Source organism: Oncorhynchus masou, chromosome 8 (assembly GCF_036934945.1).
Source record: "Oncorhynchus masou masou isolate Uvic2021 chromosome 8, UVic_Omas_1.1, whole genome shotgun sequence".
Taxonomy (NCBI): domain Eukaryota; kingdom Metazoa; phylum Chordata; class Actinopteri; order Salmoniformes; family Salmonidae; genus Oncorhynchus; species Oncorhynchus masou.
This window is the reverse complement of record NC_088219.1, coordinates 13,794,806-13,820,045: the sequence shown is the minus strand read 5'-3', so window position 1 is coordinate 13,820,045 and position 25,240 is coordinate 13,794,806. Positions and strand designations below refer to the sequence as shown.

Below are 25,240 nucleotides of genomic sequence, written 5' to 3'. Positions count from 1 at the left end.
ATGAGAAACAAGCCCCTAACATTTATTGAGAAGAAACACTGTGCAAGCAAAATGCTCCAGTTGCAGAATATTTGGATGTGTTGCCATTTGTAATGTGTACCCACTTTTGTTAGTTAGGCCTAAATTGAATGATGTCCTTCTAGATTCGTTGCACTGAGTATGCATTGGATTTGAATATAAATCAATAAGCCATTTCTGTTTTGTTTGACTGACACACCTCATGCCGCGAAAACGATGATGAATAGAGCGAGCCAGCTTGTAGTCCTAAAACAGAAATTAGTTCCCTCTGGTTTGTTCAGACATATCTATGGGGAAAAGGAATGGGGAAAGACTAGGGTTTCGGGGATCAACACCAAATATAAGGTCTAGACTTAGGAGATCTTATACTTGGTTGTTCTATGAGATAATATCAGTCAGTTAACATGTCCTTTATGAATTATGAAGCCTTTATGTGCTTTTCTTTGTAACATATATGCTTCGACATTCATAAAAAGTGAAGTTGGCTGATGAAAATGATCACATGGAACCAAATGTATAATAAGATCTCCTAAGTCTGTGTTTACCGCCTTATTTTCAGTGTTTATCCAAAGCCTTACAAAAAGGCCATTCATTTCTCCATAGGCTTTGTCCAACGAACCAAATGTACACATACATGTTATTCAATCATTGCACCCACACTGCTCTCGCAATTCAACGAGCGTCTGAGTAGCCAGGCGCTAAAATAGATCTTGGTTCTATTTGTGAAGCTTAATGCGGTGCAAGTCCCACCTCTCCCATCTCCTCGTTGGTTTTTAGGAGCATATACCCACGTGGGTGATTGAAAGATGAACTAAGCTCCACACACCAGTCTATAGTGGTAATGCACCTTAAATTGGTTGCCAACCACCATATGAAGTCCAAAGAAGAAGCCTGAAGAAGGAGAGATTACTAGAAAACAAATTGTTACCCTTTAATCTGTGGATTAATTGTCTTGTGCATTTTAGGTAAAATAACAACCCAATGTTTATATTCCCGGACAATTTTCCTAGCAACAATAAACTAGCTAGCTAAATTGCCATAAATGTTGAATGCTTTTCCACCTGTCCCCAAGTTAATATAGTTGGTCTGGTGTGGGGGGCCAAAATCAACATATGCGCGATGGCACACGCGGATGCACGCGCGCGTGAGGTCTGGTCAGCTTGTTTTAGTGGCTACAAAAATACTCCGTTACAATTTCTCTATACCCAACACCAAGAGAAATAGTTCAATCTGCCTCCTTTTGCCTTTTATTGGGTAATAGCGCCCCCACGCAGTTAGTGTCTAGGCCTACATTTGTAAAATATGACTATTTGCATGTTTTCTACTGTGACATACAGATTAAAAACTGTATCACTTTCACTAACAAAATAATGTGGGTGTCTTCTCAACATTTAAGATTAAACATGAACACAATCATCAGGACTTTTACTCAGCCTATACATAATAGTGCTATAATAGGTTATCATATACATATTCTTCTTTTTCACAATTTTGGTAACACTTCCTATGAATACCATATTATACGGATATCTGCATTATATGGACATTTAGAATGGTTATAGTATGCAAAGATTTAGAGTACTATATGAACAGGTTGTATAAAGCCTTCACTTGTCTTGCTTTATAATACAAATACTCTTATTATTCATAATTCTCCGTTATTCTTGTAAAGACTAATAGATCATCGCAACACTTGCAAAAGTAATGGAGAAAATGTATATGTCGACGAGGATGGGATTCGAACCCACGCGTGCAGAGCACAATGGATTAGCAGTCCATCGCCTTAACCACTCGGCCACCTCGTCGGTTGGAATATTTGCGGAAAATATCCACATTTATCCAAAGAAAATACTTTTATGTGCGTTAATAATTTGCTATTATGCTTTGCTTTTCGATTTATTTGCACCAGTTTACTACTGTAGTGAATATACCATTCCAAAACTACGTTAAATTGCTTTGGATTTATACAACATGAGGTGGGATTAGTCCCCATCTCCCAGACAGTTGCGATCGTAGCGGACTAAATGCCCCTCCATGGTGAAAAAAGGTTCATCATAAACTTCCTTCACCGAAACTTTCACCATGGAGTGGGGTTTAAAAACAACAGAGAATCTTTGTATAACAGAGCTAGCTATATATGGCAGTTTTTGCCTGCAGAATCCGAGTGGATAATAAAACTCAAATAGATTGTAACTTGTATGGGCACTGTACAGCAAACAAAACAAAGACAACAGTTTTAATATTCATCATTGTAATTAAGTGCTGTATTTAATAACTAGGCTATGCATCCACATTTGTCAGTTAAATTGCCAGTAAAAGTCACAATATAGGCCAAGTTCAGGAGAGATTGGCACAATTCGTGGGATAATCAAGTTCATGTTATCCATTCAGCATATGATGTCGATGTGCCAGAGCTGACTTCAATAGCTGATCTGGGTGCGTAACAAGGATGGGCATATTGGGTGGAGAGCTGATTTATGCCCCATGTTGTCATGTGTAAGAATCTGGAGGGGGCCTGGTCCAGGACAGAGGTGATCTCTGACCCCTGAAGCAGGCAGCTGGTTGGCCCCAGTGTGACCTCACAGTCCAGCCTGCTCAGTACTTGCAGGCTGAAAGGAACATGGCATGTTGACATCTCGTCTATATGATTGGAAGGTGGCTGAGGGCCTGTGCTTGGGATTTTGGGCTGCTGTGTGTATTTCCACAACACTTGCCTTGAAGGTGATCCACACAAGCAAGTGGATCCATCTTGTGGGTGAATGGGGAAATATTCCACGGTCCGGTAAGGCAGCCTAGCAGCAGCAGCCATAAGTGCCTGTGGATGTCTACAGGACTTGTGTTTCTCACTCCACTGTTCGTTCGGGACAAGGCCCTCCAGTCCGGCATGGTCAGGGCCCTCCTTGAATACAGCACTGCCTCCTCTTTTGACTGACTTCATATGGTCCCTGGAGAAAGAGCAGATGTTATATAGGACCAAGAAACATCTGAAATGGCCAACAATGAGACAAGGATATGACGGTATGATTCCCTATATCCAAAGAAAACAATCAGCAACAATTATGCCACTGATGAACGGTTAAAGGAACAGTTCACCCAAATGACAAAATGGTGTCTTCACCTTGACAGCAATCCATTATTTGGTTTAGTTTCCCCTGGCATTGTTTCCAGAGTTTGAGCATGTGGCAAAAATCCCAAATCCCCTGGTATCGATATTAGCATTTTTCACGCATCATGTCTGAAATTATCTCAAATTGATTGTGAAGCTCAACAAAGTCACTTATAGATGACTGTAACATAATGTGGCAAAAATGCTAATATCGATACCAGGACTTGCTTATACCTTTTAACAGTATTTCCTATTGACTGAGACTCGAAGCTTGTGCCCACACACAGTGGTGCTTACCCGAACTCTGACTCTTTGACTGTATGTGACGCCCCTGAGTCACAAGGGGGCTCTATCTGCAAGGTTTTCATTTGATGTGTGGTGAAAGAACCAGCAGATATAGGGGACTTCCCCAAGGAACAATGGCCTTCCAATACAGGTAGAAGAACAGGACCTTCTATCATGGCCAAGATCCCATCTAAAACTGGAGTGAGGAGGAAGTCTTCTCCATCCATGGGTATGTATGGAGCCAACGAGTCCAGGTCCAGCTCACATAGTTCCTGCAGGGAGGAAATATGCACTTAAAAAAGGGATTGAAAAAGTCCACCATGCTACCAATTTCAGCCCAGGTTTTACCCGTGAGCAAAGAGATAGGCCTACTTACAGAGAGTGAGTTCATGTTCATTTGATCCTCTCGGTTGAGCTCTGAATATCCCTCATAGGTTTGGATCTCATTGTTGTGTTCTAGATCAGATTGGGAGGAACGTAACAATTCAATGCCACAAGTCTCTTACCACCTCTTCCGTTAGATGCAAATAATCGTCAGCTAAAGGGACAGACCTGGAGTTGGTATTTTTGTGTTGAGTAGATGAACAGCTGTCTCTGCTGCAGGATAGGTCTCATTCTGCAGGATGGGCCCCACAAGATCAGAGTAACAGGGCCTCAGTAGAGGTTCTGTTTGCTGCAGTGAGAACACCATCTCTGGTAGCTCCACCTCACTGTGGTGAGACAACGAGATAGGGCAAATGGAAAAAGGACAGAGAAGATATCTTTACATCAGATACGGTGCATAACACTTGGTAGCACAAGGAACAAGGGATTTTACTTGTAAACAGATGAACAGATATCTAGTCTAACCAACTTCCTATCCACACAGTCTTGGTAAGAGTTGTCATTTCATTAGATGCTTTCATTGGACCCCGACATCACTTCTCACCTTAGAATGTAGTTGATGCAGACAACACTCTGGGGCTGCCCAGTCTGGTTGTTGTACACCACCGATGCATCCGTCTCTGCCCACACATACCCACCACCTTTCAGCAGCAGACGGTACCTGCCCATGGTAGCCTGTCCCTTAGAGAGCACTGTCCCAGACACATGATCACATATCAATTTAACATGGTCAGAACATACTAGTGATATTAACAATATTTATATACACCTCATGATTCGAGGAAACTCACAGCTCTGGTGTGCTTTGTGAATGTGCTGGCAGTCAGATGTGTGGTAATACTGATAGACAGACTGGCCCAGAAGTTCTGTTTCTGTATATCCAGTCAGCTCCTTGACACTAGAAACAAAATCATATGAAAAACAGTATGAAAAGTATTATGTAATATGCTTTTATTACTCGTCTCGTTTCAATAGCGTCACCAGATGAGTGTTGAGTTAGTGACTGTACCCTGAATGGCAGTAGGTGAACCTCATGTCCGGGTGATGTCCGCTCAGGAAGGTCTTGTGATTCAAGCTGGCATCCCTGATGATACATTGTGAGATGGGTAAGGGTCGGCACATTAGGACAAGACAGGCTGACTCTGGAAGGTGAGATTGTTTCTTAACTCCAACGCAGTGAATCACCTGTGTGTGTCAGAGACAAAGAGAAAAGAGAAAGTGAAATGTATTTCTACAACAGAGAAGAATAAAACTCAACATGTTAATACTCTGCTTCAAGCTAGTAAGTACTGACCTTCCATCGTGTGTGTCTTTGGTTGACAGCTCGACCCTGAGAGGTCAGAGTGCTCTTCACACGGAGGAGGAAGTCACACTGCTGTTGTCTCTCGGGAGCTGATAGAAAGACACGATACAGAAGATAAACAATATGCCTCTTTGCTAACTAATATCTTGTTTAAAATATGTGAAGTCCCCTTTACCTATCATTTTTGAGAGGATATCTCTGACTTCCCTCTGGTCACAGTGGTGCATGAAGTCAAACAGACTCCTACCAATCAGATCCATCTACACGTGACATAAAAACATTTGATGTTTAGAAAAATATTTTTTGTTTTCCATCTGTTTTGCCTTCAGTTCCAGTACAATATGAACACTCAACATACAGTTGAAGTCGGAAGTTTACATACACCTTAGCCAAATACATTTAAACTCAGTTTTTCACAATTTATGACATTTAATCCTAGTAAAAATGGTCTTAGGTCAGTTAGGATCACAACTTTATTTTAAGAATGTGAAATGTCAGAATAATAGTAGAGAGAATAATTTATTTCAGCTTTTATTTCTTTCATCATATTCCCAGTGGGTCAGAAGTTTACATACACCCAATTAGTATTTGGTAGCATTGACTTTAAATTGTTTAACTTGGGTAGCCTTCCACAACCTTCCCACAATAAGTTGGGTGAATTTTGGCCCTCACATAGCTGGTGTAATGGGGTCAGGTTTGTAGGCCTCCTTGCTCAACACATGCTTTTTCAGTTCTGCCCACAAATGTTCTATAGGATTGAGGTCAGGGCTTTGTGATGGCCACCCCAATACCTTGACTTTGTTGTCCTTAAGCCATTTTGCCACAACTTTGGAAGTATGATTGGGGTCATTGTCCATTTGGAAGACCCATTTGCAACCAAGCTTTAACTTCCTGACTGATGTCTTGAGATGTTGCTTCAATATATCCACATAATTGTCCACCCTCATGATACCATCCATTTTGTGAAGTGCACCAGTCCCTCCTGCAGCAAAGTAACCCAACAACATGATGCTGCCACCCTGTGCACCACGGTTGGGATGGTGTTCTTCGGCTTGCGAGGCTTCCCCTTTTGCCTCCAAACATAACAATGGTCATTATGGCCAAACAGTTCTATTTTTGTTTCATCAGACCAGAGGACATTTCTCCAAAAAGTATGATCTTTGTCCCCATGTGCAGTTGCAAACCGTAGGCTGGCTTTTTTATGACGGTTTCGGAGCAGTGGCTTCTTCCTTGCTGAGCGGCCTATGAGGTTTTGTCGATATAGGCCTCGTTTTACTGTGGATACAGATACTTTTGTACCTGTTTCCTCCAGCATATTCACGAGGTCCTTTGCTGTTGTTCTGGGATTGATTTGCACTTTTCGCACCAAAGTACGTTCATCTCTAGGAGACAGAACGCGTCTCCTTCCTGAGCGGGATGACGGCTGCATGGTCCCATGGTGTTTATACTTGCGTACGATTGTTTGTACAGATGAACCATGGCGATTGGAAATTGCTCCCAGGGATAAACCAGACTTTTGGAGGTCTACAATTTTTTTTCTGAGGTCTTGGCTGATTTCTTTTGATTTTCCCATGATGTCAAGCAAAGAGGCACTGAGTTTGAAGGTAGGCCTTGAAATACAACCACAGGTACACCTCCAATGGACTCAAATTATGTCAAGTAGCCTATCAGAAGCTTCTAAAGCCATGACATAATTTTCTGGAATTTTCCAAGCTGTTTAAAAGGCATAGTCAACTTAGTATATGCAAACTTCTGACCCACTGGAATTGTGATACAGTGAATTATAAGTGAAATAATCTGTCTGTATACAATTGTTGGAAAAATTACTTGTGTCATGCACAAAGTAGATTTAAGTAAGTAAGTTTTTGCCAAAACTATAGTTTGTTAACAAGAAATTTGTGGATTACTTGAAAAACTAGTTTTAATGACTCCAACCTAAGTGTATGTAAACTTCCGACTTCAACTGTATGTACATATACTGTTATGTACTTGAGTGAAGACCCAAAAGCGGTTATACAGAAACAGAGTTCTTTTAATGAAAAAACAGGAATGGCATAGATCCTCTTCCGACGTTGTCAATGGCACAATAGAATACCCGCAGAGAGGGCGACAAATGAAACATAAAGTCCCTCTGATGAATAGCTGGGTAGCGGCGACAGGCTGCAGGTCGCTCTGGGTCGGTGCGGGTCACAGAGGAACGGTGGTAGCTGATCACACGTAGCATATGATGAACTGGACACGGTGCAAACAAAAGATAGTTAGTAGTGTACAGGATGCACCTGCCAGGCAGACTCCGACGGGATAGGACTAGGAGGAAGCAAACGAGACGATAGCTTGCTTCTGGCATGAGAAACACAAACGAGAATCTGACACCGAAAGTAGCAGGAACAGAGAGAGAAATAGAGACCTAATCAGAGGGAAAAAAGGGAACAGGTGGGGAAAGGGTGAACGAGCTAGTTAGGGGAGATGAGGAACAGCTGGAGAAGGAGAGAAAGAGAAGGTAACCTAATAAGACCAGCAGAGAGAGACAGAGTGAAGAGAAAGGACAGGAACAGACATAATAAGACATGACATATACTGAACAAAAAATATAAACGCAACATGTAAAGTGTTGGTCCCATGTTTCATAAACTGAAATTAAAGATCCTAGAAACGTTCCATATGCACAAAAAATGTATTTCTCTCAAATCTGGTGCACAAATTTGTTTACATCCCTGGTAGTGAGAATTTCTCCTTTGACAAGATAATTCATTCACCTGACGTATGTGGCATATCAAGAAGCTGATTAAACAGCATGATCATTACACAGGTGTACCTTGTGATGGGGACAATAAAAGGCCACTCTAAAATGTGCAGTTTTGTCACACAACACAATGCCACAGATGTCTCAATTTTGAAGGAGCGTGCAATTGGAATGCTGCCTGCAGGAATGACCACCAGAGCTGTTGCCAGAGAATTTAATGTTCATTTCTCTACCATAAGCCGTTTTAGAGAATTTGGCAGTACATCCAACCGGCCTCACAACCACAGACCACGTGTAACGACGCCAGCTCCACATCCGGCTTTTTTTTGCCTGCGGGATCATCTGAGACCAGCCACCCGGACAGCTGATAAAACTGAGAAGTACAGTGCCTTGCAAATGTATTCATCCCCCTTGCCGCTTTTCCTACTTTGTTGCATTTAAATGGATTTTATTTGGATATCATGTAATGGACATACACAAAATAGTCAAAATTGGTGAAGTGAAATTAAAAAATGTACTTGTTTAAAAAAATATATATATATTTTTTAAAACTGGCATATGTATTCACCCTCTTTGCTATGAAGCCCCTAAATAAGATCTGGTGCAACCAATTACCAATTACCTTCAGATGTCACATAATAAGTTAAATAACTTCTAAATAATAAACTTACACAAATGCTTGTCTTGCTTTGGCTGAAAAGCATATTTTCAAAATCTGAGATGACAGGGTGATTAACAAAAGCTGTGTTTCAATATATTTCACTTGTGATTTCATGAATAGGAATATTTTCTAATAATATTTATGTCCATTGCGTTATGCTAATTAGTGTCAGATGATGACAACGATCCCAGACACGGGATGGGGAGTTACAACAGGGTAAAGTCCTCCTGTGTGCAATCTAAGTGTCACATAATCTGTCACATGATCTCAGTATATATACACCTGTTCTGAACGGCCCCAGAGTCTGCAACACCACTAAGCAAGGGGCACCATCAAGCAAGTGGCACCACCAAGCAAGCGGCACCACGAAGACCAAGGAGCTTGCCAAACAGGTCAGGGACAAAGTTGTGGAGAAGTACAGATCAGAGTTAGGTTATAAAAAAATAAAAGAATCTTTGAACATCCCACGGAGCACCATTAAATCCATTCTTTTAAAAAATGTAAAGAATATGGCACCACAACAAACCTGCCAAGAGAGGGCCGCCCACCAAAACTCACAGACCAGGCAAGGAGGGCATTAATCAGAGAGGCAACAAAGAGACTTGCAGCTGTATTGCTGCAAAATGTTGCTCTACAAAGTATTGACTTTGTGGGGTAAATAGTTATGCACGCTCAAGTTCTGTTTTTTTATCTTTCTTGTTTGTTTCACCCAAAAAATATTTTGCATATTCAAAGTGGTAGGCATGTTGTGTAAATCTAATGATACAAATCCCCCAAAAATCCATTTTAATTCCAGGTAACAAAATAGGAAAAATGCCAAAGGGGGTGAATAGTTTTGCAAGCCACAGTACTTCTGTCTGTAATAAAGCCCTTTTGTGGGGATAAACTCATTCTGATTGGTTGGGCCTATACCCTCCCAGACCCACCCATTTCTACGCACCAGCCCAGTCATGTGAAATTAGGGCCTAATGATTTTATTTCAATTGACTGATTTCCTTATATGAATTGTAACTCTGTAAAATCATTGAAATTGTTGCATGTTGTGTTTATATTTTTGTTCAGTATAATATGACTGTACCTGGTTGATGCCAGTGTGTGTCCTTATGTCCCCTGTAGTGAAGATAACTTGGCCGTTCTGAGACACCAAGAGCATGAAACCCCCAACAGCAGACTCCAGCACAGTCTCCACAGAGAAAATCCCAGCCATTGGGTATCGGCCTAAATAACACAGAGGACAATGCCTTCTACTATATTTCTAAACCCTTGAACACTCTAAAAGCCTTGACATTCCAAAAGCCCAACAGAATGTGGTTACCGTGCATGGTGAAGTGGACTGTGTCAGAGCAGACCCTGGTCTCTGGTGTGACATTGTCTCGATGGTCTAGCAGCGCTCTCAGACGCAGGTAGTCCAGTGTGAGTCTGACGATAGAAGCCTTGTCTATGTGGCCAGTCAGACCAGAGGGCAGAGGTAGCCATGCTGCCAGCTCCCCAAACAAACGTCTCTCTCTCTCCCTCCTACTCTTAGCTGCAACACGTGACTGGGCCCGCAGCCACTCCGTACTCACCCTGTGGTACAAGCAGCGTCATACCATTAAGAGAGAACATTTCTGAAAATATTATGCAGTTGAGAGGAATGAAGACAGAGAACTACAGAGAGAGACAGGAAGTGAAGGGGCCTAAGGAGCAGGGGTTGGAACAGGTTCAGGGAACAGAACACCGGAAAATAAATACATTTTTCAAGGAACAAAAACAGAACTTGGAATGAAAGTGATCCATACTGTTCTCGAACCTAAACATTGTTTTTAAAAGCATGGGAACCGGTTGATGGCTTTCTTTTATGTTCCAGGCATTTTTTTCTAGTCCCACAACAAAACGCAACAAAGCTCCTATGCAAAGCCCTCACTCTGTCACTCAGAAACTTATGCCCCGTTTACGTGACTTTTTTAATCTTTCATCTTCACAGAGTCTTGCCCCTCAACTGAAAAGTGTAGAGTTTTTAATTCAAGCTGGAGGAGAGCCTGTCTCTTGTCAGAGATCACATTTATTTTGGAAGATTGCAAAATATGATCTGTTCATTCAAGACAGGATAAATATATTGTTTCTGGTAATAATAAAACATGTTTTGTTTAGTTACATTTTCCTCAACTTGTTTCTCGACCTTTATAGCAAGTCAAGCTAGCTTGCACTGCAGAGCAGCTGGCTAAAATCTAGGCTAGGTTAAAGATACCATCGTAGCTAACAATTTCCACCTAATAATTAGAATACAAAACAAACATCATTGCAATAAACTTAAACAGGAGGCAACGGTCATATAATACACATTGGCTGTTAACACATTACTATTAAAATAGTACGTATAGATAGGGTGACCACACGTCCCCATTTTCCGGGGACAGTCCCCGTTTTTGGTGGCCTGTCCCCGGAAATGTCCCCGTTTTTAACAGTGCATTAAAAACAGACTGCAAAGTGAAATAATATTTTACGTGGCAAGAAAGACCGGGCAGCAGAGCCTACCAGTTGACTTATCAATCGCATTGTGCTTGTTTCGTCCAGCAGAGGGGGCTGCTCGCTATAGCAGCTTCATTCACTCTTCTTCTTCTACTAACTACTTGCTCCCGCTAGTTTTAGAGAAAATTGCTGTGGAAAACTCTGCCAGAAGCTAACAAGGTGACAAGTTCATCCACAACATCACCACAAACGTCTTTTCAAGCCAGGTAAGTTCCAATCGTTTGAGATACTAGCTAGTGATGTTAAAATGTCACAATTTATTATATAGATAGATGATCTGCGCCATAAGGTTTTAAATAGGTTATGCTAGCTAACATTAGCTATGTCGACTAAGTTATCTAGCTAGGTTAGCCAGCTACTGTCATGGTAGCTAGGTTAAAAAACGTTCACATGTAAACATGCAGTGGACAGGCTATTTTGAAAATATGATTATATTAAATGAATGCACAATTAATTATGAGAATATTTCATATTTATTTGTAGATTACAATTTTAATGGTTTGGGATTATAATAAATAGTGTGAAAATATATATATTTTGACATTTTCATGGATAACATTAGCATAATGTTTTCTGTTAGAGAGTGTAGAGGAAGGAGAGGAGGAAGACTGGATAGGAAGAAGAGTGAAAGAGATAGAGGAGGAAAGGTAAAGATATGATTACAGAGCCTGCCAATTTATTATTCCATACAATGTTTTTGAGATGAGGCAAGCAATGGGTAGCAGTCTTTGTATTTGTCCTTCGTCTTGTTGTGTCCCATGTATATATATTTTTCTTCGCATATCTTTTTATATTTTTCTAAACCCTTACTTCAAAATACTCTCCTGCAACCCGCCTCACACAATGTGGTGTGGACCTGCTTTTTCTCTAACGTATTTTTCTTTGCCTCTTACTGGAATCTCTCCAACATAAACTAGCCAGCTAACGGTCATCAGCTAACCTTAGCTCGGAAAGCTCTCGCCAGTTTGGACAACACGATTCAACCAGAGCATACCGGACCGATTTCTTCTCTCCATATCCCTGGATACCTATCGCAAGCTCTGAACCTTCTCACCTTCCGACCTTCGCAGCTAACGTCCCCTGAATGCTAGATGTCTAGAGCACAACGGACTGTTGGCTTACGAGGCCCATCGAATACATTCCGAAGCCACTAGCTAGCAGTCAGCTATCCTTTGCTAGCGGTCATCAGCTACCTTTATCCCGGACAACTCTCGCCAGTCTGTACAGCGTGACTCAAACCAGAGCTAGTCGAACTTATTCTTTTCTATCTCCAGATTTCTACCGCAAGCTCTGAATCATTTTTTTTAATAAACATTTTTATTATGATATTTTTTAAATATTTTTATTCCACCTGGAATTATAGCAGCTAACGACTCCTGAACGCACATCTGCTAATATGCGGCCTGCTAGCTATCTTAAGCACATTGGACTGCTGATTTAAGAGGCCCTTCGGACATATATCTTCGGCCACTATACATATTTTGCCAATTGGCCTGGTTTACCACACGGAGCCCTGCTGATCCGTCCGCTGATGTAACTGCACGAGGGGGGCACAACCGACTTCCCTCCGTCGCGTCATCTCTCTAAGGCCTTTCTGTTAGCCTGATAGCACCGTGCCATTAGCTGCTTGAAGCCACGCACTGGACTTGTATGATCACCCGGCAACGCATGCCTTTCCCTAACGTCACCATGCAGTGTCGATTGCTGTTCTGGTTTGTAACTATTGTTTTATTTCACTGTAGAGCCTCTAGCACTGCTCAACACGCCTCGGCTAACAATATAGTTCCACCCCCCACACACGCAGTGATATCACCTGGTTTAAATGCTATTTCTAGAGACAATATCTCTTTCATTATCACTATATGCACAGGTTTACCCCCACTGTTTTCACATCCTAGTATACCTTTGTCTGTACATTATGCCTTGAATATATTCTACCGTGCCCAGAAATCTGCTCCTTTTACTCTCTGTTCTGAACGTACTAGGCGTCCAGTTCTGTTAGCCTTTAGCCGTACCCTTATCCTACTCCTCCTCTGTTCCTCCGGTGATGTAGAGGTTAATTCAGGCCCTGCAGTGTCTACCTCCACTCCCATCCCCCAGGCTCTCTCATTTGTTGATTTCTGCAACCGTAAAAGCCTTGGTTTCATGCATGTTAACATTAGAAGCCTCCTCCCTAAGTTTGTTTTATTCATTGCCCTAGCACACTCCACTAATCCGGATGTCCTAGCCGTGTCTGAATCCTGTCTTAGGAAGACCACCAAAAACCTTGACATTTCCATTCCTAACTATAACATTTTCCGACAAGATAGAACTGCCAAAGGGGGCAGTGTTGCAATTTGCTGCAAAGATAACCTGCAGAGTTCTGTCTTACTATCCAGGTCTGTACCCAAACAATTTGAGCTTCTACTTCTAAAAATTTACCTTTCCAGAAACAAGTCTCTCACCGTTGCCGCTTGCTATAGACCGCCCTCTGCTCCCAGCTGTGCCCTTGACACCATATGTGATTTGATTGCCCCCCATCTATCTTCTGAGCTTGTGCTGCTAGGTGACCTAAACTGGGACATGCTTAACACCCCGGCCACCCTACAATCTAAGCTTGATGCCCTCAATCTCACACAATGTATCAATGAACCTACCAGATATAACCCCAAATCCGTAAACACGGGCACCCTCATAGATATCATCCTAACTAACTCACCCTCCAAATACACCTCTGCTGTTTTCAACCAAGATTTCAGCGATCACTGCCTCATTGCCTGCATCCGTAATGGGTTTGCAAGCAAACGACCACCCCTCATCACTATCAAACTCTCCCTAAAACACTTCTGCGAGCAGGCCTTTCAATCGACCTGGCCGGGGTATCCTGGAACAACATTGACCTCATCCCGACAGTACAGAATGCCTGGTTATTCTTTAAAAGTGCCTTCCTCACCATCTTAAATAGGCATGCCCCATTCAAAAAAATGTAGAACCATGAATAGATATAGCCCTTGGTTCACTCCAGACCTGTCTGCCCTTGACCAGCACAAAAACATCCTGTGGCGTTCTGCATTAGCATCGAATAGACCCCGTGATATGCAACTTTTCAGGGGAAGTTTGGAACCAATATACACAGGCAGTTAGGAAAGCTAAGGCTAGCTTTTTTAACCTCTTGATGCTATGGGGGCGCTATTTCATTTTTGGATGAAAAACGTTCCCGTTTTAAACAAGATATTTTGTCACAAAAAGATGCTCGACTATGCATATAATTGATAGCTTTCGAAAGAAAACACTCTGACGTGTCCAGAACTACACAGATATTTTCTGTGCGTGCCCTAGAACGTGAGCTTTAAGCAAAACCAAGATGAGATGGCATCCAGGAAATGAGCAGGATTTTTGAGGCTCTGTTTCCATTGTCTCCTTATATGGCTGTGAATGCGAGAGGAGTAAGTCTGCCCTTTCTGTCGTTTCCCCAAGGTGTCTGCAGCATTGTGACATATTTGTAGGCATATCATTGGAAGATTGACCATAAGTGTCCGCCCGGTGTCCTGCGCCGAAATTGGTGCGCAAAAGTCAGCTGCAAGTATTTTTCCATGGAATTTAGAGAAGAATGCAAGCTTCCACGAACGATATATCAATGAAGAGATATGTGAAAAAACACCTTGAGGATTGATTCCAAACAACGTTTGCCATGTTTCGGTCGATATTATGGAGTTAATTCGGAAAAAGTTTGACGTTGTAGGTGACTGAATTTTCGGTTCGTTTCGTTAGCCAAACGCGATGTACAAAACGGAACGATTTCTCCTACACACAGACGCTTTCAGGAAAAACTGCGCATTTGGTATGTAACTGAGAGTCTCCTCATTGAAAACATCCGAAGCTCTTCAAAGGTAAATGATTTTATTTATTTGGTTATCTGGTTTTTGTGAAAATGTTGCGTGCTAAATGCTACTCAAAATGCTAAGCTAGCTTAGCATACTCTTACACAAATTAGTCAATTTCTATGGTTCAAAAGCATATTTTGAAAATCTGAGATGACAGTGTTGTTAAGAAAAGGCTAAGCTTGAGAGCAGGCGCATTATTTTCATTTTATTTGCGATTTTCAGAAATCGTTAACGTTGCATTATGCTAATGAGCCTAAGGCTTTAGCCACGATCCCGGATCCGGGATGGGGAGTTTCAACAGGTTAAACAGAAATTTGCATCCGCAGTACAAACTCAAAAACGTTCTGGGACACTGTAAAGTCCATGGAGAATAAGAGCACCTCATACCAGCTACCCACTGCTCTGAGGCTAGGAAACACTGTTAGAGATCAAAGAGATCTTCTGTTGAATCTGACAATTAATCTTAATGGTTGTACAGTCGTCTCAAATAAAACTGTGAAGGACCTCGGCATTACTCTGGACCCTGATCTCTCTTTTGAAGAACATATCAAGACCATTTCAAGGACAGCTTTTTTCCATCTATGTAACATTGCAAAAATCAGAAACTTTCTGTCCAAAAATGATGCAGAAAAATTTATCCATGCTTTTGTCACTTCTAGGTTAGACTACTGCAATGCTCTACTTTCCGGCTACCCGGATAAAGCACTAAATAAACTCAGTTAGTGCTAAATACGGCTGTTAGAATCCTGACTAGAACCAAAAAATTTGATCATATTACTCCAGTGCTAGCCTCCCTACACTGGCTTCCTGTCAAAGCAAGGGCTGATTTCAAGGTTTTACTGCTATCCTACAAAGCATTACATGGGCTTGCTCCTACCTATCTCTCTGATTTGGTCCTGCCGTACATACCTACATGTATGCTACGGTCACAAGACGCAGGCCTCCTAATTGTCCCTAGAATTTCTAAGCAAACAGCTGGAGGCAGGGCTTTCTCCTATAGAGCTCCATTTTTATGGAACGGTCTGCATACCCATGTCAGAGACGCAAACTCGGTCTCAACCTTTAAGTCTTTACTGAAGACTCATCTCTTCAGTGGGTCATATGATTGAGTGTTGTCTGGCCCAGGAGTGGGAAGGTGAACGGAAAGGCTCTGGAACAACGAACCACCCTTGCTGTCTCTGCCTGGCCGGTTCCCCTCTTTCCACTGGGATTCTCTGCCTCTAACCCTATTACAGGGGCTGAGTCAATGGCTTACTGGGGCTCTCTTATGCCGTCCCTGGAAGGGGTGCGTCACCTGAGTGGGTTGATTCACTGATGTGGTCATCCTGTCTGGGTTGGCGCCCCCCCCCTTGGGTTGTGCCATGGCGGAGATCTTTGCGGGCTATACTCAGCTTTGTCTCAGGATGGTAAGTTGGTGGTTGAATATATCCCTCTAGTGGTGTGGGGGCTGTGCTTTGGCAAAGTGGATGGGGTTATATCCTTCCTGTTTGGCCCTGTCCGGGGGTGTCATCGGATGGGGCCACAGTGTCTCCTGACCCCTCCTGTCTCAGCCTCCAGTATTTATGCTGCAGTAGTTTATGTGTCAGGGGGCTGGGGTCAGTTTGTTATATCTGGAGTACTTCTCCTGTCCAATTCGGTGTCCTGTGTGAATCTAAGTGTGCGTTCTCTAATTCTCTCCTTCTCTCGGAGGAGGACCTGAGCCCTAGGACCATGCCCCAGGACTACCTGACATGATGACTCCTTGCATTTATGAACATTTGAACATCTTGGCCCCCAGTCCACCTGGCCGTGCTGCTGCTCCAGTTTCAACTGTTCATGATGCCTTATTATTGCTTCGACCATGCTGGTCATTTATGAACATTTGAACATCTTGGCCATGTTCTGTTATAATCTCTACCCGGCACAGCCAGAAGAGGACTGGGCACCCCACATAGCCTGGTTCCTCTCTAGGTTTCTTCCTAGGTTTTGGCCTTTCTAGGGAGTTTTTCCTAACCACCATGCTTCTACACCTGCATTGCTTGCTGTTTGGTATTTTAGGCTGGGTTTCTGTACAGCACTTTGAGATATCAGCTGATGTACGAAGGGCTATATAAATAAATTTGATTTGAAAATTTGATTTGTTACAACCGACAAATCCACTATAATTGAGAATTTCAATAAGCATTTCTCTACGGCTGGCCTTGCTTTCCACCTGGCTACCCCTACCCCGGTCAACTGCCCGGCACCCTCCACAGCAACCCGCCCAAGCCCCCACCATTTCTCCTTCACCCATATCTAGATAGCTGATGTTCTGAAAGAGCTGCAAAATCTGGACCCCCACAAATCAGCCGGGCTAGAAAATCTGGACCCTCTCTTTCTTAAATTATCTGCCAAAATTGTTGAAACCCCTATTACTAGCCTGTTCAACCTCTCTTTTGCATCGTCTGAGATTCCCAAAGATTGGAAAGCTGCCGCGGTCATCCCCCTCTTCAAAGGGGGAGACACTCTAGACCCAAACTGCTACAGACCTATATCTATCCTACCCTGCATCTCTAAGGTCTTCGAAAGACAAGTTAACAAACAGATTACTGACCATTTTGAATCACATCGTATCTTCTCTGCGATGCAATCTGGCTTCCGAGCTGGTCATGGGTGCACCTCAGCCACGCTCAAGATCCTAAACGATATCATAACCACCATCAATAAGAGACATTACTGTGCAGCTGTATTCATCGAACTGGCTAAGGCTTTCGACTCTGTCAATCACCACATTGTTATTGGCAGACTCAACAGCCTTGGTTTCTCAAATGATTGCCTCGCCTGGTTCACCAACTACTTCTCTGATAGAGCTCAGTGTGTCAAATCGGAGGGCCTGTTGTCCGGACCTCTGGCAGTCTCTATGGGGGTGCCACAGGGTTCAATTCTCAGGCCGACTCTCTTCCCTGTATACATCAATGATGTCGCTCTTGCTGCTGGTGATTCTCTAATCCACCTCTACGCAGATGACACCATTCTGTATATTTCTGGCCCTTCTTTGGACACTGTGTTAACTAACCTCCAGATGAGCTTCAATGCCATACAACTCTCCTTCCGTGGCCTCCAACTGCTCGTAAAACTTGTTGGGGATAGTGGGCAGTATTTTCACTTTGAATGAATTGCGTGCCCATAGTGAACTGCATCCTACTCTGTCCTAGATTGCTAATATATGCATATTATTATTACTAATGGATAGAAAACACTCTGAAGTTTCTAAAACTGTTTGAATTGTGTCTGTGAGTATAACAGAACTCATAGGGCAGACAATCTTCCAAACAGGAAGTGAAATTCTGAATGCGGGTCTAATTTGACGTCATCGCCTCTTCACTTCCAAATAAGATATGGATCTGTTAGCACTTCCTACGCCTTCCACTAGATGTCCTCATTCAGTAGAACGTGGAAGGGAGCCTCTGGTGTGAACTTTGACCGAATGGGAGGGGAATGAGTCATTGTCCTGGCAGAATGCAATTTCCCTGTTGCGCATTTTCTGTTGATATCACCATCGTTCCATTTGGCTGCAGACGTATGCTCCGGTTGGAACGTTATTGGATATATATGAAAATAACATCCTGAAGATTGATTCTCTACTTAGTTTGACCAGTTTATTCGACCTGGAATATATCTTTTTGAAGTTTTCGTCTGAGTTCGCCTGGACCAGCATCAGCTTTTGGGGATGTGAGCTGAAAGTGCTAGCAAATGCAGCTAATTGGACACTAGTATTGGACATTATGGAACAAAACAACGATTTATTGTGGAACTAGGACTCCTTGCACTGCATTCTGATGAAAGATCATCAAAGATAAGGGAATATTTATGATGTAATTTCGTATTTCTGTTGACTCCAACATGCCGGAGAAATATATTTACGTCTTAGCGCCGTCTGATTATTGCATGGTAGGCTTTTTTCGTAACGTTTAAAAAAGATCTGACACAGCGGTTGCATTAAGAACCAGTGTATCTTTAATTATATGTAGAACATGTATCTTTCGTCAAAGTTTATGATGAGTAATTCTGTTATCTGGCGTAGCTCTCTGTAATTACTCCGGATATTTTGGAGGTATTTCTGAACATGGTGTCAATGTAAACCGAAATTTGTGGATACAGATATGCATATTATCGAACAAAACATAAATGTATTGTGTAACATGATGTCATATGAGTGTCATCTGATGAAGATTATCAAAGGTTAGTGATTAATTTTATCTCTAATTCTGCTTTTGTGACTATCTTTGGCTGGGAAAAATGGCTGTGTTTTTTTATTGATTTGGTGGTGGTCTAACATAAATATATGTTGTGTTTTGCTGTAAAACATTTTTAAAAGTCGGACATGATGGGTAGATTAACAAGATGTTTATCTTCATTTGCTGTATTGGACTTGTTAATGTGTGAAAGTTAAATATTTCTAAAGAATATATTTTTCAGCTGAATGGGAGGAGGTGTTCCCTTTAGGGAACTCCTTGTGCCCCCTAACCCCAACAGGTTTAAACGCAAATAAAACTAAATGCATGCACCTGCCCGCCCATCCAGCATCACTACTCTGGACGGCTCTGACTTAGAATACGTGGATAAATTCAAATACCTAGGTGTCTGGCTAGACTGTAAACTCTCCTTCCAGCATCTCCAATCAAAAATGTAATCTAGAATCGGCTTCCTATTTCACAAACAAGGCTTCCTTCACTCATGCTGCCAAACATACCCTCGTAAAACTGACCATCCTACCGATCCTTGACTTCAACGATGTCATCTATAAAATAGCCTCCAACACTCTACTCCGCAAACTGGATGTAGTCTATCACAGTGCCATCCGTTTTGTCACCAAAGCCCCATATACTACCCACCACTGCGACCTGTTACACTCTCGTTGGCTGGCCCTCGCTTTATACTCGTCGCCAAACCCACTGGCTACAGGTTATCTACAAGTCTCTGCTAGGTAAAGCCCCACCCAATCTAAGCTCGCTGGTCACCATAGCAGCACCCACTCGTAGCACACGCTCCAGCAGGTATATCTCACTGGTCTTCCCCAAAGCCAATTCCTCTTTGGTCGCCTTTCCTTCCAGTTTTCTGCTGCTACTGACTGGAACGAACTGCAAAAATCACTGAAGCTGGAGATTCTCATCTCCCTCACTAGCTTTAAGAACCAGCTGTCAGAGCAGCTCACAGATCACTGCACCTGTTCATAACCCATCTGTATACAGCCCATCTATCTACCTCATCCCCATACTGTATTTATTTATTTTGCTCCTTTTGCACCATAGTATCTCTACTTACACATTCATCTTTTGCACATCTACCATTCCAGTGTTTAATTGCTACATTGTAATTACTTCGCCACCATGGCCTATTTATTGCCTTAAGTCTTTATTTGACCTTATTTGCACTCACTGTATATAGACTTTAAAAAATATATATTCTACTGTATTATTGACTGTTTTTTTTCATTCCATGTGTAACTCTGTGGTTGTATGTGTCGAACTGCTATGCTTTATCTTGGCCAGGTCGCAGTTGCAAATGGGAACTTGTTCTCAACTAGCCTACCTGGTTAAATATAAATTTAAAATTTAAAATTAAAATGGGAATGTTAAAGTACTTTGGCTGTCTAATAGTGTACTATTTATTATTAAAGATTGGAGAGGAAGGAGAAGGGAAATTAAGGGACTGAAAAGAGTGAAGCAAGGAGAGTGTATAAGAGTGCGGTGGAAAGGTAAATAGAAGGAAGACGAGTGAAGAAAAGAGGAGAAAGATTGGAGCTGAAGAAAAAGTTAAGAGAGTAAAATGAGCAGACAGAGGAGGTACAATGGCTCTTTCCAAGAAGCGGAATGAATGATATATGGACAGCAGCAAGAAATAGGTTCACTGTTCCTATGCTTATTGTGAAGACAAACTTCAACCTCCCCTTCCAGGAGTTCGTGGAGAAGCTGGCCAAAGACAGAGCAATCCCGAAGAAGATACATTCTTCTGAGAAATATACAGATTGGGTTGCTATAAGTATATTATGTAGTTACCAATCTCATCATTGTCTTATTTCTTTATGATGTTGTTAAGTATTTCACATATACTATTGTCTGTTTTTTCAATTTTGCTCATGTTCTCTTCTGCTCTTATTCTACCCAGACTACCAGGACCACTGAATGGTTGTTCAGATCGGAGTGTTCTGTCTTTCTGTCTGTAGTGTGTCTGTAATATAGTTGTTTTCTCTATCACAGTGTGCCTGTTAGACTAAATACATGAAACCTGAATTGTCCCCCTTTTTTATTTCATAGATAATCATATTGGATAATTTAATGATTTATTGACCGCCGAACTGGAAATGTCCCCGGTTTTATTTTCAGACATCTGGTCATCTTATTATAGGAAGGGGTAATTGTTTACAAGTTGCTAGCTATCCCATGAAGCCATCACTGAAAACAACATATGTTTATCTTCTTCTGTGGTTTGGTAACTTCCTGTTCTTCGATGGACTCTGGCTGGACCAGAGAGGAAAAAGAAGAGAGAGGCCCAAAAATGTTTTTGTTTCACCCACCAAGCAAGGAGTTTTTGTATGGCGGTCAATGAGTGTTGAATTTGGACAACAACAAAAATGTATGGCTTATTTGCTACATTAGGTTTATTTGACCTAATAGAAGTTTCGTAATGCTTAAGTTGTTAAGAGTGTACAAATATAAGTAGGTCACGTTAACTTTGGGGGGAAAAAATTATATTGGAGATGTCTTGAGATGGCTATGCACATTCATGGATGAGGCTAGTGGCATTACATCTCTCTCCATTGAATACAGGCGGTTGACGTCAACAACCCTCAATTAATAATTAAAAAAAGATTACAATAATGAGATGTATCCATCAATCCAAAGAAAAGATATGCGGGAGCTATGAGCAATGACTCCCATTGCTAGGGCGGAAAGACATGTACCATGTCAGTATATGCATCATCTTTGGCTGGACTGAAGATAAAGTTTTTAAAAAATCTAAGTACTGTATGTGGCGCAGGGATGCACACTTAGCAATTTTGTTGCTAGATTTAGCAACTTTTCAGACTACCCTAGCGACTTTTTATTCAAACAGCACCTAGCAACAAATTTAGCTACTTTTAAAAATGTATTTGGAACTTTTAGCAACTTTTGAAAAGTGACTTAAACTCTAAAATGCACGCATTTCCCCTCTAAATGACACAAAAATGATTTTCTCTGTGCAACTGCAGCTCACACTTCGGGGCGTTACAGCATGTGGGCATTGCTGCATTTGCAGGAATGCCCCCCCCCCAAGCATCCCATTGGTTCCTAATGAACACCCTTGCCTACCGGAGTCCTCCTTGCTAGCTAGCGTGAGCGACACCGGTAGACAGTGACCTGCCCTCACCTTCGTTAACAGAACTGTGGGGAAACAGTACCTGACAGGTGGGAGCGAAGGACACGCTTGCTAGTTAATGACACCGTGTGCTAGCTTGCTGATTAGCTAGCTAGCACACATGTACTAGCTAGCTAGTGTCGCCCACTTGGTGGGGATGACCGGTATACAGTGTCCTTCACCTAGCTAACTAATAAGTGACACCGTGTGTTAGCTAGCTAGCAGGCACACTTAGCTTAGTGATTAGCTTCATGGGCACTATGGTGTTGAACGCTGAGCTGTAGTCAATGAACAGCATTCTCACATAGGTGTTCCTTTTGTCCAGATGAGAAAGGGCGGAGTGGAGTGCGATTGAGATTGCATCAAATGTGGATCTGTTGGGGCGATATGCGAATTGGAGTGGGTAATAATTTAGGCAGGTTACCTTCGCTTCCTTGAGCACAGGGATTATGGTGGTCTGCTTGAAAAATTTCAGACTATGGTGGTCTGCTCAAAAATTTCAGATATTTCAGACTCGGTCAGGGAGAGGTTGAAAATGTCAGTGTCTTGACAGTTGGTCCGCGCATGCTTTGAGTACATGTCCTAGTAATCTGTCTGGCCCAGCGGCTTTGTGAATGTTGACCCGTTTGAAGGTTTTGTTCACATCGGCTACCGAAAAACATTCCTGTAGTGTACCATCTGCGTCACCTGAACACTTCCGTAGTGAGCGAGTCACTGGTACTTCCTACTTAAGTTTATGCTTGTAAGCAAGAATCAGGAGGACATGCTGGTAAATATTTGGTTAAAGTTTGCCTGCATTAAAGTCCCTGGCCACTAGGAGCGCCGCTTCTGGGTGAGCATTTTCTTCTTTGCTTATCGCCTTATAGAGTTGGTTGAGAGCGGTCTTAGTGCCAGCTTCGCTTTGTGGTGGTAAATGTCCTGTCGTGTAGCATCCGCATCATCTGACCACTTCTAAATTGAGCGAGTCACTGGTACTTCCTGCTTTAGTTTTTGCTTGTAAGCAGGAGGATATAATTATGGTCAGATTTGCCAAATGGAGGGCGGGGGAGAGCTTCGTATGCATCTCTATGTGTGGAGTAAAGGTGGTCTAGGATTTTTTTCCCCCTGGTTGCACATGTGACATGCTGGTAAAAATGTGGTAAACTGATTTAAGTTTGCCTGCATTAAAGTCTCCGGCCACTAAGAGCGCTGCTTCTGGTTGAGCATTTTCTTCTTTGCTTAGGCCTTATAGAGTTGGTTGAGAGCGGTCTTAGTGCCAGCTTCACTTTGTGGTGGTAAATACAAATAATACAGATGAGAACTCTCTTGGTAGATAGTGTGGTCGACAGCTTATCATAAGGTACTCTACCTCAGGCAAGCAATACCTCGAGACTGGCAATACCTCGAGACAAGCTAGCTTGATAGTTAGTGAAATGGTGTGCCTTCCACCTGCTGTGTACCGGAGTCCTCCTTAGGACTAGCTAGCACACAGAGTCCTTCGTTCGCAGTGCACGCTAACAAAGGTAGCCAGGTGCACAGTGTTTCCTCCGACACATTGGTGTGGCTGGTTTCCGGGTTGGATGCGTGTTAAGAAGCAGTGCGGCTTGGTTGGGTTGTGTTTCGGAGGACGCAAGGCTTTCGACCTTCGTCTCTCCCGAGCCCTTACGGGAGAAGCAACAACAGGGGTTATTGCAGATGAAGGGGGGAGGGGCAGGCTGAGGGGATGTTTATGTAACACTACAGTTTTCATGACATACATTCTATAGTTATCCAGCCCAAATCACTGGTATCTCTGCCAGAGGGAAGCGAAGAGTGTGAACCTCCTGAGGAGATAAAGGGCGACTTTCAGCCATGGGAGGCAACAACATCACAGCTACGTCATGCTAGCTTATCACAACCAGTCTTGGTTGTCTGCTTCCAGAGATACAGCAACTAACTACTACGCTATAGCATATCTGGTATAGCTAACTCTTGCAAAATGTCCTGAAGTGCATTAGAAATGTACAGAATTGTTTTGATCATATACAGTCAGGTCCATAATTATTGGCACCCTTGATAAAGATGAGGGGGAAAAAGTAAAGTATAAAATAAATAAATACAAATACTGAGCTATATTGTATGAAACAAAAAAAGGGGGAATTATATTATTTTATACTAATAAATCTGCTCAGAGAAAGAGGTTTTGTTTAACAGGTAATCAAGTCGAGACTGAGAAAGCCATTGCAAAAGGTTGATTTTGTGGTCAATTAACCATTTCTTTGTGAATTTGATGAGGCAACCAGGTTGTGGTATAAAATGTCCTGGTACTTGGTAATGTTCATGATGTCTTTGACCTTAACAAGGGCCACAGGACCAGTAGAAGCAAAATAGCCCCAGCAAGGGTGCCAATAATTATGGACCTGACAGTATATGACAAAAACAATCCTGTACATTTCTAATGCAAATAGACAATGTTTTGTCAGTTAGTGATCAGTTAGTGCTAAATCCACTCCTGACTTTCCCATGTCTAAAATAAAAACCTAAGTAAAGTGGTGTGTTTGTTTTGTTTATTAGAGTAATTCATTAGAGAAGTAACTCACCTGCTTCTCTTCTGTCCATTAATTCTGTCCTTCTGTCTCTTTGTTTTGTGCAGCTTTTGATCACAAGCATCTTCCAGAGAATTTCCTAAATGAGGAAACATCCAAAATCTCTGAATGGACACTTGCTAGTAATCACAGACACATGCCAGGTTGAACTAGAACAGGTTCCTGAACCAATGTCCAGTGACAAGTCATTCATCTTTCTCCTGAGACTCCGCCTCTTTTGTAAATGCCACCTCCCATCAGGGAGGGTCTCTCATCCACTTTGTTTACAAACAATCTCCTTTGGGCACAGAACTATCAGTTAATGACCATTTACCAAATGTGTTACAGTAGAAGAAATGAAAACGGTAGCATTTATCAATACATTAGTGGATTGTATCGTGAAGTTGATGTTTATCCTTTCTTAAAGTGAAATCTAAAACTAAATACTAACTTGCTTCATGGTATTTTCT

The 25,240-nt window shown here is 42.2% G+C and overlaps 1 protein-coding gene and 1 non-coding gene across 2 annotated transcripts; both read right to left on the bottom strand.

Moving 5' to 3' along the window:
• Positions 1-294: 294 nt before the first annotated feature.
• hif1al2 (hypoxia inducible factor 1 subunit alpha, like 2) lies at positions 295-24,936 on the bottom strand. The gene is made up of 12 exons (XM_064971541.1): positions 24,786-24,936; positions 9,816-10,066; positions 9,579-9,718; positions 5,272-5,356; positions 5,088-5,185; positions 4,803-4,978; positions 4,585-4,691; positions 4,338-4,485; positions 3,962-4,119; positions 3,786-3,865; positions 3,422-3,681; positions 295-2,963 (listed from the first exon to the last, which is right to left on the bottom strand). Exons 1-12 carry the CDS (start codon positions 24,884-24,886, stop codon positions 2,393-2,395), a joined length of 2,175 nt encoding a protein of 724 aa, XP_064827613.1. The 5' UTR covers positions 24,887-24,936; the 3' UTR covers positions 295-2,392.
• On the bottom strand, positions 1,742-1,823 carry trnas-gcu (transfer RNA serine (anticodon GCU)). Its single transcript has one exon. It is a non-coding gene; the product is annotated as a tRNA-Ser (tRNA).
• Positions 24,937-25,240: the final 304 nt, after the last annotated feature.